The 18,412-nt window shown below is 44.7% G+C and overlaps 1 protein-coding gene across 7 annotated transcripts in view; it reads right to left on the bottom strand.

Annotated features, from left to right (window-relative positions):
* The window catches only part of LOC121602250 (PH domain-containing protein DDB_G0275795), a 125,051-nt gene that overhangs the window by 13,968 nt on the left and 92,671 nt on the right, over positions 1-18,412 (bottom strand). For 5 of the 7 annotated variants that reach the window (XM_041931025.1, XM_041931018.1, XM_041931005.1 and 2 more), the window contains 6 exons: positions 16,219-16,455; positions 14,479-14,729; positions 11,890-11,936; positions 10,911-11,032; positions 5,272-5,349; positions 4,322-4,378 (listed from right to left, as the gene is read on the bottom strand). In XM_041931025.1, coding sequence (XP_041786959.1) covers positions 4,322-4,378; positions 5,272-5,349; positions 10,911-11,032; positions 11,890-11,936; positions 14,479-14,729; positions 16,219-16,455 — 792 coding nt within the window. Of the gene's footprint in view, positions 1-1,459; positions 2,564-4,321; positions 4,379-5,271; positions 5,350-10,910; positions 11,033-11,889; positions 11,937-14,478; positions 14,730-16,218; positions 16,456-18,412 lie in introns of those variants that run through there. The other 2 variants (XM_041931046.1, XM_041931037.1) reach the window with 2 other exon arrangements.

Here is an 18,412-nt window from a genome sequence, read left to right as displayed (position 1 = left end):
ACTGTAAATCCATAGTTATTGTACATAATAAGAAAATCTAACAATGAAGCTCAGATTTTATTTCAATTTTGGATATTCTACAGCAGCTTTTGCTTTGAAGATTCGTTTGGACATAAAATCCTGAGGATGCGATAGCTTAGGATTGTTTTGCGTAAAATCAGTTCAACAATTCTTCGTGTAATTTGTTTTCATCATCCACACAACACAAAAATGATACAATGTTGCTATGCTACCATTTCCTTCCGTCCTTCAAACCACTAGCGTACGTTTAATTTTGCATTTGCAATATCAACACTGTCCCGTTCGTCGTGCTGCGCAAGATCGTTCGCAAGATATTGAACACGCGCGAGATCAACGCTGCAAATTTTCATGGAAAACGAGAGATGTTTTCTTAACCATTTAGCCATCGAATGGAAGCCAACCGGGTCCTGCACATCGATGGGGGGTCAGTCTGTGGTGCGACGGAGCTTATAGACAGTTGAGCGAAATTGAAAACTGGAACGTTTCGTGTCTCTTCCGCTTGCAACGCATATAGCACCGTACGATGGAAGCTGAGTGTGCAGCCCAGCCACGGTGGGACGTGGGAATATGAAATCTAATAAAATTTCATTATGAGATCAAATTCGCTGCAGCCCAAAATGCCCTGTTCGTGGGGTGCAAAAAATACTAGTCCACGATGAGCTGGCATGGTGGACGTCCATCCCCATACACAATATACAAATACACATACACACAGCTCTCTCTTTCTCAAACACCAGGAGGATAGACGCGGATGATAGCAAACCGGGATTAAACGAATAAGGGGAAATTCAAACCAACAAATACTGCTTCTACCTTAGTCTATCTAGCGAAACACGGTGGGCATGCAAATATACAGGGACAAGGCACAGGACTTCCACGCAGTACGGTGCGCGTGTTTCTGTGGGGAGAAAGTGTGTACCACAGACCGCCGGTATGGGCAGGATCGAAGACACGAGGTCAGAGGGTTCTACCCCTAGACTACCACTAGACTACCACCGCTAAGCAGATCATTCCTATTTACACTAGGTTTGGAGGGGTTTGATTGTGGCGCAAAGCATTTTGGCGTCCAGAACACACCTCTCCGGGAAATGTTGCTCACGAGCTAGGGAGAAAGTGCACAACAAACGGGGAACGATAGCATGCGCACACTACTGTACCACGCGCGGTCAGCAATACAACAAAAATCACTAGCAACTGGGAAACGGGCACGTGTACACCAGTGCACAAGGAACGTAAAGGTACGAGCGTGGACAAGAGAGTATGAGCATGGGAGTTCTTGATAATAAATTGTGTACAAAATACCTCCACCGGGGTGCCATAAACACACAGCCTTGGTCACTCTCTCTCTCACACACACACACACACACACACACACACACACACACACACACACACACACACACACACACACACACACACACACACACACACACACACACACACACACACACACACACACACACACAAGCGCGCGACTTGGCCCCCGGGTGCATCCTGCTTGGTCCGTATTCTGCAATGGGGTGTGTGTGACCGCCCAGTACACGAACATGATGGGAAGTTTTGTAGTACAAATGGTTCATACTATTGCCTGGAATATATTGCAGTGCATTCCGTTCTTGTTGGCTCGGTCTAATATTCTTTTATTTTATCATAAACGATAGCACACCAACATTAGTCGCATGTGTGCCCACTGCACATACAGTTCTTTTACAGCGTGATGTAACGTTTACTATTCGCTGCATCGCGTTTTACTTACTCTTTTCACTTACAATAAAGTGTAAACTAGCTCGAAATTTCATAGGTTCAAACAAAACATTATCTATTTTTTGTTTTCGTTTTATTTACTCAGCATGTGGTTCACATTCTCAACCTTTTCAAATGACATTCTACAAAACTTTCTACCCCAATTGCTCTAAGCACATTAGAAAATGAATCATACGCTTGATTTTTACCCGTGTTTACAAACACACACTTATAAACAAAAACACCCATACACACACACATACGCATCTGTTACAATGAGAATCGTTTGGTAAAAAGCACGACAACGAATGACGCCACGAGAGCGCGTCTACACAAGCTAGAAATCACGACGAAGAAAGGGTGGGAGGACGACACAGTTCCTTCATGTAAGAAAACATTTGACTAAATAGGAAAATTTAATTTCTCTCGAATGCCAATCGACTTTGCATTATCACCTGTGCGCAATTTTGATTAACCAATCGTACACGTGTTTGTATTTGTAACATTATTATAACGAGACCCGTTCCTCTTCCCCTCGGAAGTGGATAGCCTTTTTTTATGGGTTTTGGTTTTCTCCAATAACAACCCTCTAGCTCTAAACAACATTAAAACCCTCCAATCCAGTTCAGCAGTGTTTGGCTGCTAATTAAATTCTGTTGAAATAGGGGAGGTTAGCCCCTTTTTTATGCATGTTTTTCATGCTGCTGCTTTGCATCGGAAGCGTCCGGCAGGAGCCTACGACCTCTTAAAGCTGATCGCTGCGAATCCAGTACGGCGAGTTGGAGTTGGAATAGTTTCGCTGGGGCAAGCGGGGCGCGTGTTCGATGATGTTTGCGGTTAGTTTGGGGTTAGTAGTAGTAGTAGTACAGTGTACGCGTAAAGCAGTAGATGAAAGAAGAAAAACAAACAAACAAACATAGGTAAAGAAAACGTGAAGCACCACGGTATGCTCTATGCTTTGTTCATTCTACACTAGGATGCCGCCATTCTGATTATGCTATCGGGATCGGGATCGTTGGAAAGGGGGTAACCAGGATGCCGAGAGCAATGGAATGAATATAAGTGAAAACTATAGTTTTTGCAAGGTTTATACCACCACTATGCTATGCTATCAGTTTGCAGTTACCCTTTTCGGGATGTTAGAACTCTAGCTTGCCAGGTTCTTCCATCCCATCTAGGCTCCATTACACTCAAACCCACAGATGCGTCTGAAGAGGAGCTATGTTTCAAATTTATCGCCAACCTAGCACACTCTTCTCTCGCCCTGCGACCGAAGCTACCGTAATTGATTTTACAAATGCACTGCAACGGAAAGCGACCGTTGGTGGGCCTACGTAAACAGCTAAATCCCAGGCCTACAAAAACGTAGCATTACGATTACGGTCGTGCCCGAACGCTTTTTGTGCCCGAATGTTTGGTGATGAAGTTTTGCCCGGTTGGCCAGCCATCGAAATTTGCACAGCGCATGGGTAAAATTGCTATAAAACAACAAAATGGGAATCATTTTCATTGCTCTGCTTTTTATGAGCATGCTATAAAAGTGAAGTAAATCACTTCATCACAGCAGGGAGGTTGGTTTGTTGGTTTGTTTCAAGCTTATAACAAACGAACGATTTTATCACACACAAAAAATGTTTACAAAAAAAAGGCTGTTAAGCCATTTGTTTCGATTTTGTTTCGCTGTTAATAATGTTCTATTAATTTAGCTTATGCTTTGTTTCAGCATTATGACCATTACGCTAATTTTCTCTCTTATTGTTGAGGATTTAAAGGTAAACTTTTTTCTCTTTATTCTAATCGTATCTAAAAACTGCTCTGCAACTCAATTATTCTACAACAATAATGTGTAAAACTGTCCAAAAGATAAACTCATTGGATATCAATGAAAACGCCATAATACTCTGATACAAGTATTTTGAAGGTACAACTGTGGTGTGTTTGATCAAAAGCTACTTATGATAACATAAAATACCAATAAAACAGATATACATTTGTGTGTCTTAATAACATTTCATTACAACAATTAACTGACAACAGCACAGTGGTGATAACAAAATGGGCTCATGTAAAACAAAACTGCCTTTAACCAAGCTATTCTGATGGCCTGCAAATACACCGTGCCATACTTGGCACGAACGGAAAGAATGGAAATTCAAAATTTAGTTTAAACAAATTTTCCCAATGCAAACGATAGCAAGCTAACAAGGCCAACACATGTTTATAAAGTCCAAATATGCCAATAACGAACACTCAAAACAAGGGAAAAAAACAAGCCACCTAGATGGTTGGGAGCGCTTTGGGAAACAAAACAACCAATCGAGTACGATTCCGTAATGATCAGATCGGTGAAAATGCACGGTAATGTTTGGGAAAAGCAACGTAAGATTTATCGTTTTACTGCCGGTTCGCCGGTGCAGTTGGCATACACAGCACGCCATAGGAGCACAACTGCAAGCTCAACAAACAAGTAACGAAGTAACCGAAAACAGAACGAGGGAAAAACTAAGGGGAAAATCTAAAACTATTAGTAGCATGCACTCTAGCCGAACGCACTTACCTCTTCGTGTTCGCGTTGAAACTTTTCCTTCTTCCGTAGCGCTTCCTGTATTTTTAGCTGTACGCAAGTTGCGGTTGGGATTATAGGAAGGAAAGAGAGAGAGAAAACACAACAGAAAGGAGCCGCAGAAAGCCCCATTCCGCAGGTGTGGGGGGAAAAAGAAGAATCAAACGAACAAAAATTAGAACGCTAAATTTAAAAAAAAACCGTTGACGAGCGAAGAAAGTAGAAGGGAACGAAAACGCACTAGCATAACTAACGATAACTGGGTGGAAAGGCTAGCAAAAAATGCAAAGTTTTAACGATAAATGCCGTGAAAACAAATGAGCTGGTGAAAAGTTTCAAGTGTTTTCCCCACGGCACCAAGTAGCGGGAGGAGATTTGCCATCAAAAGTGGCAAAGTAGCGCAATGTCACTCTATTTTCTGCCGAGGCTTTATGCCTTTTTTTCACCCTCCTGTGCCATCGCCCGTTCGCTCATACACATTGGCCTGCTGCATTTTCTAGGCGTTAGGTTGCGCGTTTCACGTCCTGATTGTCCAGAACGATTTGCTCAGCGTTGTGGTTGTGGGTTGGTTTTTTTCTTCTTCCACCACTACCACTACTGTCCCATGCGGTGAGTTTTAATTTTACGAAACGAGGTAACAAGCTTGAAAAATAATTAAACGTGCTTTGAGCGTAGCGCGAGCGGGCAGAAGGAGCGGTGCCGCAAAGGTAAGTTCCGAACAAAAAAAAACGCGCGAAACGGGTGCACCAAACAACGCTGGGCGAGTGAAAAGAACTCAAGCAATTTCGGAACATTTTTCACTACTACACTGTGTTCGCCCGACTTCAAAAACTGAAGCGACTGAAGCGCCCAACAAACGACTAAAGCGCTTAATAACGCGGTCGCCGTCGAATGGAAATTAAACTGCAAAAGTCGCACCAACGTACCCGTGCTCCCTTACTTACCCTCTGTATGGTTTCCTCGAAACTTGGCTGCGGTCCACCGCCATTCATTTGGAAGTGTCTCAGTCTTTCGTTCTGTGACTGTGGAAAGGGAAAACAAGAATGCAATCAGTGTGCGAAGGGAAACCAGCAAATGCTAAGCAGAAATAGAGAGAAAGAACATACACACAGAACTTCCACCACCACCACCATCATTGCCACCATCACAAGCCAACCTACAACGCATCGGGTCATTTTTCAAGAGGTAGCCGGAAGTGCGCCATGACGCAAAGCGGCACCAAACCGCAGTCACAGCAGCACACAGAATCACACCGTCAAAAATGGACCACCCCAACCCACCGAAAAGCTAAAAGCGAATCTGACCGGAAAGCTAAAAGCGAAGCGAGCGCTAGTCGAAAAGAAGTCTCGTTTTTCCGCATGCGGGCGCGCAAGCAAAGTTGGACAATTTGCATAATAAATTAAAAGTATTTTTTTAATTCTTGCTGCTACAATCAGCTCCCTTGCTGGATTGTTTGCCCGTCGTCTCTGCCACTTAAGAAATGCACGTTCTCTGACACGTCTTGAAGTCATGCGGCCACTTTTCGTACAATTTTCGTTTTTTAGTCTTCAAGAGAAGGAAAAGTACTAATACTACTATTTGTTTTCCACGCGGGAAATCGGGTCTTTATTTTCGTGTCACTTTTCTTGCCGCGTTGATGAATCGCTTTGCACCACGAAACCGGTTTGTGCTTCCGATGGCGAGGCTGGCCTCTGACCGGCCGAGTCACTTTTCATTTTCTGTGAGCAATCCTTGCGCCACCGCTAAAGTGAGCGCACGCGATTGTACTTTTGTCAGGTTTTAACACTTTGCATGCACTTCCGGTGCAGCACAGCCACGGTTGCTAAATTAAGTAGTACGGCCTAGTGGCGTGAGACGTCAAAAACGTGAACGAGTTGAGTTTTTGGACCGTTTCGCAACACAAAAAATGTTTATTTTACGAACGTGTTGTTGAACGAGAGATTTAATTTGCAAACAAATTATTTTATTTTCTGATTGAATGTTAAAGACGCACAATCAAAAATATTGTAGCAACATCAATGACAATGTATTTCTTTAAAGACCCTTGTATGTTTTGAACCAAAAAGCTGAAATTTCAGCCTGTCAGTGGAATAATATGCATCAGCCCGGTTGCATTTTCCATGCATTCCACACAAAATTGAAACACTTCAAATTATTTTTTCTGTTTGAAAAGAGTTTAAATACCTTTAATACCTTTTAAATCATCATTCATGTTTCAGCAAACAAACATGAATTAAACATGGGCTCAACTTGATCTTGGCGTTTGTTTTCAGGCCTTTTCAGGCTAAATTGAAAAGCAAAATAAGCTAAACTGAAAGCCTTAGGCTAGTTTTGTGTATGGTTTTGTATCAAATGTTGGCATGATTTCAGCCGCCAATGGTCAACTCCTTATAAAAACTGTTTTATTAATGTATTATTAATTAAACTATACATTATTTGGTCATAATATTTAAAAAAACACTACCATTTTTATTTAAATTTTGCTTCAAACTTGAAATGCTCGAAATCATTAGATCGCAATTTGTGCAATATAACTTTAATGAGCAGAAAACAATCAGTAACGTTTAAGTCGTTCCGCAAACATGAAGCAAAATTATTCACATTTCATGACAACACGCTCGGCTTTAATAACGCTCTTCATCTGCGCAACTATCATCTTCTTCGCGTAAGCTGTCAACCGATGAAAAGCACCCGAGCCTACTGGCGCCGTCGCAATTGTTCGCTCTTTAGCCATTCATACCCAAACACTTTTCATCAACATTTTGCTACGCAAAATAACGCCAGAATGCAGTGCACACAACGAATAAAAAAACAGCAACCCCATCAACCCACCCAGACTGTTCCTGTAACGAGCGCGATTTTACGCTTACCGTCTGGTCAGGGTCTGGTAATTTTGATGTCGTCTTTGATCCACAAATCTTTACAAAGAACGGGCAGGTGAAGAAACACTTGAGAGTAATCAACAAAATCCTACCAACACCATTACCAGTATCGTGCGCCACCACACGCCGTCAAGCCGTTTTTGTCTCTTCGCAAACCGATGACTAGACACACCGATGGACAGTTGCCCACAGGGCGACTAGGTACCGAGCATCTCAAGGGTGTCCGTGTGTGTATGTAGGTGAGTGTATGTGTATTTTGCTTCACATTTCTCGGTACCAGCTTTCCTGGTACAATTAACCACCAAGCGTCTCCATTGACACCAGCGATAAAGCCGCCAGTTGACGTTAGCGACATACGGCGGTTCATCCGTCAGTCGTCGTCTTACATTCATCAGCATCAGTTGAAGGGATGGCACGGGTTGAATAATGGATTCTGCTATCCAATGATGATAGTGATTGCTCCCGCAAACGTCTAGGGATACGCGCGCCATTATGGGCAGCAGGCGTTGTTATAAACAATGGTTGCAATATTATCCTTCTCCACTACACACTCAGAAGCGTTTTCATATTTGAAAGACATTCGGTTGAAACGATTTCGGATCTAGAGGATCGAAATAGAGCTTTTTGCGCTCTACGTTTTTACTGAATGATTTGGAATGAAAAGAACACAATCAAAACGAACAATGACGAAGACGAACGAAATGGCTTCCCTAGCAAGAGACAATTATGGCTTAATTTTATATGCAGATATTTTTAAACAAATATGTTTCATTCCAGACTGGCAAATAATTAAAAATATTCTATATCAAAAATGTCTATCACATCAGCAAACTTCACCTACATGGGTCGCTTCAAAGCCTCCGCTTCAGGTCAGCAGCTGCGCGACTCTTATCAGCAAACCTGTCCCCGGCTCTAACAGCTCCCACGTGTATCATTAAATAAGGCAGGGCTCGGATGAAAAGGCAAAGTCCTTTCGCTCCACCTGACTGTTGCATTGTCTTCCATAGCTTTCGGTGGTGCGCTCGTTAGCTTTAGCGAGGAAGAAAAATACAATCAAGTGGTGTGTCTTTCCCCATTTACCCCATCAACATGACACACTCGTGACAAAGTTCACAAAACACTAAAATATATGACGGTAGATGTTGTAACCTAGTAATATGACGCCTTCTCCCCCACGACCCACATACACACCTATAGAACCCGCAGATAATACCCGTAGTACACCACGCTGTTTGGGTAGCGTTTCGGTGCTTGAGCAAGGTGAAAGCGCGACCAAACTGTACAAACGAAAATAGTCCCACGTCTGCCAGCACGCCACGAGAAGGATGCTTGCCCAGCCCTGCCAGTGAAAGCAGCGTTAAGAACAGTGAAGAATCACAATGCAAAAGGGTTAACGATAGGGAGTAAAACCTCAAACGACACCGCGACGGAAACGGGCGGCGGATCGTACCCCACGAAGAAGGACTCGTAATTATGATTGCTATCGCGGCTCGCGTGCGCGGGCGCTCGCGTCACCACCGTTCCTTTGCACGGGCAAACATGCACCATGCCCGACAGCATCTCCAAAATTGTGGCAAGTGAAGTTTGAGAGTGATGTGCCTTGCTTGTGTTTTTGAAGCTCACTGGCACGGTAGGGTGTATGCTTCTTGGCAACGAGGCCGGTTGGCCCGGTGTGTTATCTTGGGTAGCAACAGGGGAGGCATAATTTTGAAATTTTTATTCACCACCACAATCTCGTAACCGGGACACATAAATATGGAACGGAATGTTGATTTTCGGTACCACACCAGCACACGACTGCAGCGGTCGAGAGATGAAATGAAAGTGGTGGTGGTGCAAAGATAGCACCGATATGATGAACGGGGCAGGGTGCGATGAAGATCTTAATTAGATTGAATTTTTCATTTCATGCACGCCTGCGTTTTGGAGGATGAAGGGCTTTTGTCTTTGTCTTGGTTTTGTACCGGTGTATATGCTTGCTCTTGTACCTCGATAAGAACGTACAAATTAAGACTCCATTTCACCCGCATCTCTGTAGTTCGTAAATTTATACACTAGAGCATATTTTTCGCTCGCTAGCGTAACGTACGAGGAGTTTCCTGAAATATTAATTATGATAAAAACACAAAAACCATCTGTTTTTTTTTTTTCTTCTGTGTATCAAGTCTTCAACCTTGAAGTACCACGCTGCACAAGCAAAACGAACGGGCATACATTTTTGCTCTTAATTTGACCATGATCTTGAGCCTTCTCGCATGCTTGTAGCAACTTACCCTATGCTATTTGTTACCGTAACCCTTGACGGAATAAAGTTTAAGGTTACAACCGGGAAACTCCCACGAAATTTCCACGTTAAAATAATGCATTTCCTTTAGCTTTCATTGCGCACACATCCACAAAGTCCCCCACCAACATACACTCGAGACTAACATTTCCGCCCAGCTGAGCCATTCCTGCACGAATGTAAAGGGAACAAACACACAAGCGTATATGTGTACACACACATGCGCACACACATATATGAAAAACACTCACACTCTAAAACGAGATAAACCATACTGCACCACCGGTGCACGCACAAACAAAGAGCAATTAAAACTGCAACAGTGCATCACCTTTACTTCAATCCCAACAAATGTCCGTCTGGTTGTGTGTATTCGTGTGTGAGTTAGGATGAAATAAGCATATAAAAACAAGGACACAACGGCCAAAGAAGAATGCTGTCCCTAATGTGACATGATACGTGCTGAAGTTGTTGCATTCTGTCTGGTCTGGTGTGGTAGTAACAAAGAGCCAACTAACGATGAGACGACGATGATCAGCGACCCGGGCAGAAGGTAAAGCCTGCACAAAACCAACACAACAACCACTCGAGCCGCAGCACACTTGAGGCGGCCACTTGGCTAAAAGTGCTTGCTCAGCGCAGGCACAGACACGGAGGCGACACCCTCAAGTGACACGGCCAGCGGCAACGCTCATTGCCGGTGTCTCGTCGATGTCGATATGCCGGCGCAGTTTCTTCGACAACTGCCACGAGAGACATGCACTCAGGTAAGCGCCCGAAACGCCAGAACCCGAATGCAGTGCGAAGTGCGCTGCTCCGCTACGCACCAGCTCCATCGTAGTGACTCTTGCCGCCGGATGTTGTGTGGGCTGTTCGGTTGCATTTATATATATCACACACCCCCTGGGACCCGGTGCAAGTACCGTGCGTCTCAAGGACGTCGTTGACAGGAATTCAGTCATTTTCCTGCCATCCAGCCGTGGGATTCTCCCTCGTGATTGTAAGACAGAATTCAAGATGAATAGATAGCAATTATTACTAATGCATGTGGGTATGGGTGCAGCGTCCTGTTTACTTCCACGTTTGTGCACTTTTTCTCTATCTCTCGAGTGTTACGCGTTTACGCAAACGTGCCCACTGCGTGCGTAAACGCAATTTCCAGTGCAGTGTTGACATCCGCAATGACTAACCTTCAACCCTCGGTGTTTGGCGAGGGTAGCCTTGCACAGAAAGATGATAACTGTGTGCCCACTGATGAGTAAGACAAATAAAAATCGATAACATCATCCGTATCCGATGACGGTGGAGCGCTGTTTCGCTTGGCCGGGTTTGCGTGTTGTGGGCCGTGTTTGAGGCAATTTAAAATGGGGAGTTTGTGTGTTCATTTCTTGTATTTTTAGCTTCTGTGACTACTTACCCTTGACTGCGTTGCAGTGCCGCCGGTGGTGTTTTGATTCGATCTATCACGCCTATTTACAGTCTTTAGTCCTCTCAAGAGCCTCGCCAACGTTGTCCGCTTTTTGCTTGTTTCTCGACCATCTGGGTGATGTGAAAGAAAAGTAATACTTTTAGAACATAGAGAAATACGACAAGAATAGAACCATTCGGTTCAAAATAAACCATTTGCCTGTATAACCTTTCCATCGTGGCACGGATCAGAACTCAATTTTATTGATTTATTCACAGCCAGTCGGAATGGGAAAAGTGAAATCAGTATCAGCGCGACGACGACACAAGTGTTTGCAGCTGTCACACAATTTCGCGATTTTGACCTCGCGATCCTCTCCTTCGTCCTTGACGCTCGTAATCCGGTAATTACGAGCCACTCGCGACTGCCGACCCTCTGCCCAATAAACATTCAAAAATTATCCTCTCCATCGGTATCATCCGTTTCGCGTTTGCCATTTTGCACCAAGCATTGAATGCAGTGCCACAGCCTCAGTGTGTTGTGTGTGTGCTGCCGGTCAGCAATTGGCCAGCGGACGAAGCAGAGATAGTGCAACAAAAACACCGGGGTAAATCGCTAAACGGGACACCGGGGAGATGCCAACTCCGGACGACGATTTTTGGATAATTTATCTCAATTATTCCGGCGTTTTGTTGTGTGCCGCGGAAGCGATGATTTATTTGGCGTTAAACTAGACAGACGAGCCTCCCCCTCCGTCAGCCGCGGGACACTTGCTCCAGCAACACGTAATGGGGAATAAAGTGGCTAAAGTGAATGGACCCATCGGCAGACGCATTATGGTAACGGAAGGATGGCGGTGCAGAAGCGAACGCAGGTGAGTTTTTGGAGGAAGGCAACGGCTGCCGCTTATTGAAAAGCCGATTCGCGGGGGCACAGATCGTTGATTGACGGAACGGCTACCTTATGCTTAAGCGCTCAACACACTTACCCGTCGGTGGAAATTCGTAGAAGTACGCTGAGCGTGGGCTGAGGCAGCTGAAAGTAAAGTGGGAAGAAGAGAGAAACATTGATCAGTACACTCGTTTGCATATACAATCACATCGAAAATGTTCAGCATGGATGAGAAGGAGCGGAAGGGTTCCCTAGGGATTTGGTGGAGCACAGGATGATGAGGCATGTTTTTATTTTGAGGTATTTTGGTGAAGTAATTATAGAACGCTGAGTAAGCGGCTGCTACTTTACGTCATGCGTGACAGGGATCAAGATGATTGTTGCGAATGGGCATGATGGAGCTGAACTTACTACCTACAGAAATCATGTTCACGTGTAGTAAAACAGATTTATGCAAATTTAACATTATAAAAAAAGTCTGATCATAAATAATAAGTATATTAAGTATAATGTCATAAACTTCCATGCATTGCTGACAGCATACTGAACAAACTGATTGCAGTGTTTAATAATTAGAGTGTAGGCCTTAGTGTAATATGTGCTAGCGATAGTTAGTTGAGAACCCATTTCATTTGTATGTATCAAATCTTACACGTTACATATGCAGTGGTCAAACTTGTGTGCTTATTACTTATTATCCTTATTATCTTTATACTAGTTCAACATATTTTAAATTAATGGTAGCAACATCAAGCACTTTTGCTACTCTACTAAAAAGCGAAATCTTCAAACGATTTGAAGTTTACTTTTACCTATGTTATTTTGTATGTGTCATTATGCTGTAGAATTCTTTAAATATTATTTTTACGGAAAACAAAGGCTTCAAATCTAAAAAGTTTAGTACAAAAAAAAACCTTTCAAAACTCAATACATTTCAGTTGCAATGTTTCACTGCAAAGCATTACTGTTTTGCCCCACGGTCGAACCAAAGCTCATCAATTTTTCCAATCCCCACCGTGCTGTACACTTTTGCCTATTAGAACCGTCGCCACCTGCAACACAACACTTTGGCAACACGGTCATTCGATTGCATTCAATACACCTTTTGCCTGCGCATGCATAATTGAACTGCGCCAAAAGAACCTCGCTCATGATCCGAAAAACGCCACTCGTTCACTAATGGTCGTACAAACACAGCAGCCGGCAAGGCAGGCACGAGGAATTTCCACCATTTCCATCTACACTTTTATCGCTGCTCCACTCTCTCTCACTCTCTCTCTCTCTCTCCTGGTGCGAACTCCGCGCCTGGGTGACACCTTAAATAAACGATCACACTCATTCGTGCATTCTGTTTTCCGCCATTTGCTAATGAAAAGATGGCTTCGAATTTCCATTTCAGCATTTCCTTCCCGTTGCCAGCCACCCAGCGCAGTGTGAAAATATTTTCCTCCTCCCCGCTCCCGCCCAGGGTAAGTATTTCGGAACACACAAAAAGCCCATTCAGCAGTGGGGCCACGATTGGCAAAGCCATGAAAATGCAATTGATTGCAAAGGAAAAAGGGAGTTGAGGGAGGACAGTAGCAACAGTGGCACGGCCCCAAACACGCAACAAAAAAAGGCTGAATAAAACGGGAAAACCACGCCGGCACCTGGTTGGCATAGCGACGACGTGGACGGCTCCAATGGGTGCCACGTCATTTCGTTGTTTAATCGCCCACTCACACCAATGGCAGATATTGCGTTGCTCTGGCTGTTGAATATGGAACGGAAATAAAATACGACTCGAACCATCGAGTTCCGCAAGAGGCAAAAGGGGGTAGAGAGGGCTACTCCATTGCGTGCAGATCTCCTTTGGAACCGGACAGGCCCGGTGGGCACCTCTTTCCCATGTATCCCGTGTATCCACACGAACACGGAGCGCAATAAACAATCATAGCATTTGCGATAAAACATGCATCTATAATAATATGAAATATGAATAATTTATTACAATATAATCGATACGTTCACCCGCCTCCTACTCTTACGAGTTCAAGCGGGAATCAACCTGCTTCGCAGAGGGAAACCTTTTGTATTCGTTTGTGGCCCTTTTGGTTTCGCAGTTTGATGACAGCGCAACCGAAAAAGTGTGTTATTCTCCGCACCGGTTGATCCTTTGTAGTTTTTCCACTATAAATCGGATGCCGTCGTGGTCACGGTGCAACGATGAATAAATCTACGGTAAACACTTTCCTGGCACTAGCCCACACGCCGGCTTGGAGTATTGCAGATCAAACTGTTGCGAGTCAATTGATTGAAATGCTGCCAGGCGTAAACGATGCCTATTTAAATCAATGTGCAGGCAATTATCGGCCGAGTGATATATATTAAGCGATTTCGCGCCTCACCTAGCATCGTCACAGGCGTGAGTTTTTGTTTTTGTTGCTGTGAGGATGAGTTTTCTCCAAATGTATCGAATTATACTTCTAAAAACATTCTGGAATCTGTTGATTGAATGTAATATAATTGTGGAATGATCAAACTGTCTGAGCAATTAAACAAAAAAGCGCTAAACTACAAACACACCCATTCCAATCAAATCCAACATGACAATTAAAACTCATTCAAAAATAAACTTCTTGAATTAAAACCCCCAGCTACCCGCTACCGTTAGACATGTAAAGGCATCTTCCTTCCTTCAACTCACCTTTGCTGTACAGCAGCACTGTTGGCAGGTACGTTGGCGGAGGTTTGTGATTGTTGTGGCTGCTGTTGTTGTTGTTGTTGCTGCTGCTGTTGCTGCTGCTGCTGCTGCTGCTGCTGTTGCTGCTGCTGCTGCTGCTGCCCTGGCTGGGCTTGCTGTGACTGGAGGGTTGTTCTAGCTACCCTGGGAGCGAACACACCGTACCCGAACCCATAAATTTCGTCCTCCTCCTTATCGGACAAACAGCTCGAGGGCTACAATAAAGGAGATGGAGAAGAAAACAAATGAATCTTAGGCTTACGACAACGACCGTTCCCTCCCATATTCTCTTCATCCCTGCTCCTCTCTTAGGCTAGGACACAAAAAAAGGCCAGAAACAAAATGCAGATATAAACAACCTCCTTCGAGCAACAATGCTCCGATGGGAGCAAGAGATAATCCTGCCGAAGGGAAGAGAGCGTTTGCAATTTAATTATAACAATTAAAGCTGTCGCTTTTGATTGTTTTTCGCGTTTGCTCTGCTGCTCGTTGCTGCATCGCAAGACGAACACAACACGAGCAGCAAAGGAAAGGAAATGGCACACTCTCCCTTTGCCGTGTCTTCCCGCCAAATGGTAAAGGTAATCTTTTTAACGCGAACAACATCTTCTTTTTGCCGCTGTCGCTCCTGAAAACCGGTGTAAATGGGAACCTTGGTCTGCGTGTGCGTGTAGGCTTGTGTCCATCGATTTCAGTGTATCAAGCTTAGTGCGTTTTCATTTTTTATTTAGAGGAGATGTTTTCGTTCTTTGGCAGAGAAACCCTGTCATTACGATGGGCAAACCGTGGAACATACCGAACCACAGCTGGCATCCAATGTGACCAACTGATGTGCGGTTGCGTATCTTTCGGCGTTTACGGTTCGCTTTCCTGCGCTGCCAAAATCCTTCCGGCGACAGTCCGGCCAAAAGCATCCGCCGGCGACCACCTGAAACTGAAGACGATTTTCAGGACCCCACACAGACCATCAAAGAGTCCTACAAAAAAAAAGCCGAATCTCGCCAAATGAAAGGGGCCCGCTCGTTCTAACCACTTGCGAACACATTTTCCCCGCATGCAAGCGAATGTTCTGCCCGAAATGGATTTGAGATTAAGCTTTCTCAAGTACTGAGATGGAATGAGAAGAAGCGGCCGGAGGGGGATAAAACGAAACAGAAAAACCAACAACTCATCAGTGAAATTCGATTTGGGTGGCGCGAGCACACACACACATACTCTGACTGCAATTAGAATGCAATTTACGACAGGTTGCACATTTGCACGTCGTTGCGCTGACAGTTACGGGCAGGGGGCCACACCTGCGCGTCCCAGTCTGAAAGCCTAATTGGGGGCCCGATTTACTTCGTCTGCCACCCGGGAATGGACCGACATTTTGCCGAGATCATTTAACAAAAGCAGTTCGATGTAACGACAAGACAAAACAAGAGCAGTTGCGATGGGAATGTTTTAATCAGATGGGGTTGGATCACTTCACGTACGCACTTAACTTAACGAAATACCGATACCGATTTCGTAGCATTATTTACAACGACCGGCAACACGTACACGAAGCTTCAGCTAGTGAATTTTTAGCCTGAAGCTCTAAAAGGCGCTGTCAAATTAAGAAGCGGTGTGACGATTGATTGCTCCTCAACGCTAACTATTTATTGCTTTCTTTTCCCCTGCGATGACACAAACCTTCTCCGAGCGGAGCAAATTACTTACCGAATACTTGCCGGGCACGTAAATTGGCTGACTGTGGCTGTTTGGAAGCCCGCCGTGGCACGAATTGCCTCGATGTCCCCGTATCAAGCCACCACCTCCCGACGAACTGTGGGGACTTCGCTCCGACCAGGCGCGCTGCCGTGCCTCCTCCAGCGCCGACAGGACCTCGCCAAACGGGGCCAGCAGCATTTCGCAGTACACCGATGCCAGACCCTCCAGGTGGCCCCGTGCACCGTCCTGCCGAAAGAAGGGAAGCGAAAAGAAAAGCGAGTGAAACACATTGTAGTACGGAGACACACATTGCAGCACACATACATTGATAATAAATCAGGAAAAATAAAATACAGAGGATGATGAAATAATAAGCAAACACAACAGGGGATGAAGGATGTAACTGGTACGCAAGCAACGAAGCCGGCCTAATGCGCGTGCAATTTTCGACAGCCTCTCTGTTCAACAGGACAAAAACACCGCCACAAACAAACAAAAAACCCTGCACACACACACAAAACCCAAACGCCACTCGAATGCGTTCTATTGTTTTACTTCTTCTTCATTTCTTCATCTTTTGCTTTTCGGCCCTCCATCGGCGGTGCAATACGGACCGATGATGATGACGATGCAGATTGCAAATATAATGCGCATCATGAAATTTGAGCTGCATACATTGGGTTTTTTTTTCGTACATGCAAATGAGAAGTAGCTGAAATCCGGTTTCCCCTTTCCCTTCCCAAGGCTGGGTAGTACACTCCATCGACGTCCTCGGGATTCGGGATACAATTTTGCTGCATTTCGTGTGGTAGAATTTTACGTACAAACTTCGACTGCAAACGGGGAAAAGCAAAAAAAAAGGGATGCCTGCCAGTCGGGGTCTAGCCAATCAGCGTGTGTACGAGGCTGCCTCCTTTGTGCAGCACACGACAGTGCCCCGTTTGACAGTTGAATGCAATCAGTGCACATATAGTGGAGGAACCGATCGTGCGGAAGCGTCTTTTGCCTTACCCGCCTTTCCTGCACTTGCCTCGCATTATGCTTACCTTTGATGCGTTCTGAATGGTACTTGAAAGCCGTCGTAGGATGTAGAGCAACAAAGCGACATCATTAATTAAGTACCCAATTAAGCCCACCGCAGCTCGTCCTCGTCGCCGCCACCCGTCGGTGCTACTTCACCGTGCATGTGACGCATTATGCGATCTACTGCACACTGTGTAGCTGGTACACCCAGAGGCGCGACAGGGACAACCCGAGAAACCCGGAAAGTGAAAGGATTTCGTTTTGTTCTGAGCTTCAGTAGAACCGACACGAATACACAAGGGGGTCGTCTCGGGTGACAACTCTGTCTACTTACCGGGCACTGCTACAAGAGTTCAGAGGTAAACAGGTCTAGGTCAGTGGAAGAAACACATGGCCATAGTAAACCCCAACTGGCCAAAGCAAATCATCGAAGGTGAGGAGTAAAAGGGAGAGATAAGAGGTAAGAGGGGGTAAACATTGGCCAGAGCTAATGAAGTGTAACGAACCGGAACCAAAATCCTGAAACGATCGTTAGGCAGAACCCATCCTGCAGCACAGACTGCGACGAGGCAAATATGTTTGCTGTTGCAGCTAATTTTTGGAGAGCTTGAAACTCGATACGGAGTTGGGGTTGACAAACGATGACAAACAAACTGAACCCGCAGGCAAAACCCAGGCAAACCGTCCCTCAAAGCAGCCAGCTTTTCAACCATACCAGACACACCTTCCCGAATGGAACCGGTGCATGATGGTTTCTTTGCCGACTACTCCTCTCTACCGACGGATTGCGTGTCAGAGCAGGTGGTGGAGAACAGTATTCACTCAAGGCGTCGTTAAAGTCTCAATGTAAACAACGAACCATGGCTGTACAATGGCCAGCACGTCAGTGTTGGCCCAAATAACGTTTGACATTGGGTAAAGCACGCGACTAAATGTTTCAATTACAATTTTCTTTCCGGCTTACGTCACTGCTGGGAGCGTTTGTTGCGTATCTTGATGGATTGATTGCGTGTATAAGGAAGAACACAGCGCTTTCTTTAATGCGCGCTGTAATGTAATGTGTGAAATTTTAGGCGATTTTGACTAAACATTCGTTTTAAGGTTTCCAAGAACATTTGGAAGAATTCATGAATATGTAGAATATATATGTCTGTATAACATAATAATAATAAATTTCACG

The sequence above is a fragment of the Anopheles merus genome, chromosome 2R (assembly GCF_017562075.2).
Source record: "Anopheles merus strain MAF chromosome 2R, AmerM5.1, whole genome shotgun sequence".
NCBI classification, from domain to species: Eukaryota; Metazoa; Arthropoda; class Insecta; order Diptera; family Culicidae; genus Anopheles; species Anopheles merus.
Note: the sequence above shows the minus strand (reverse complement) of the source record. Positions and strands in the feature narration are given on the sequence as shown.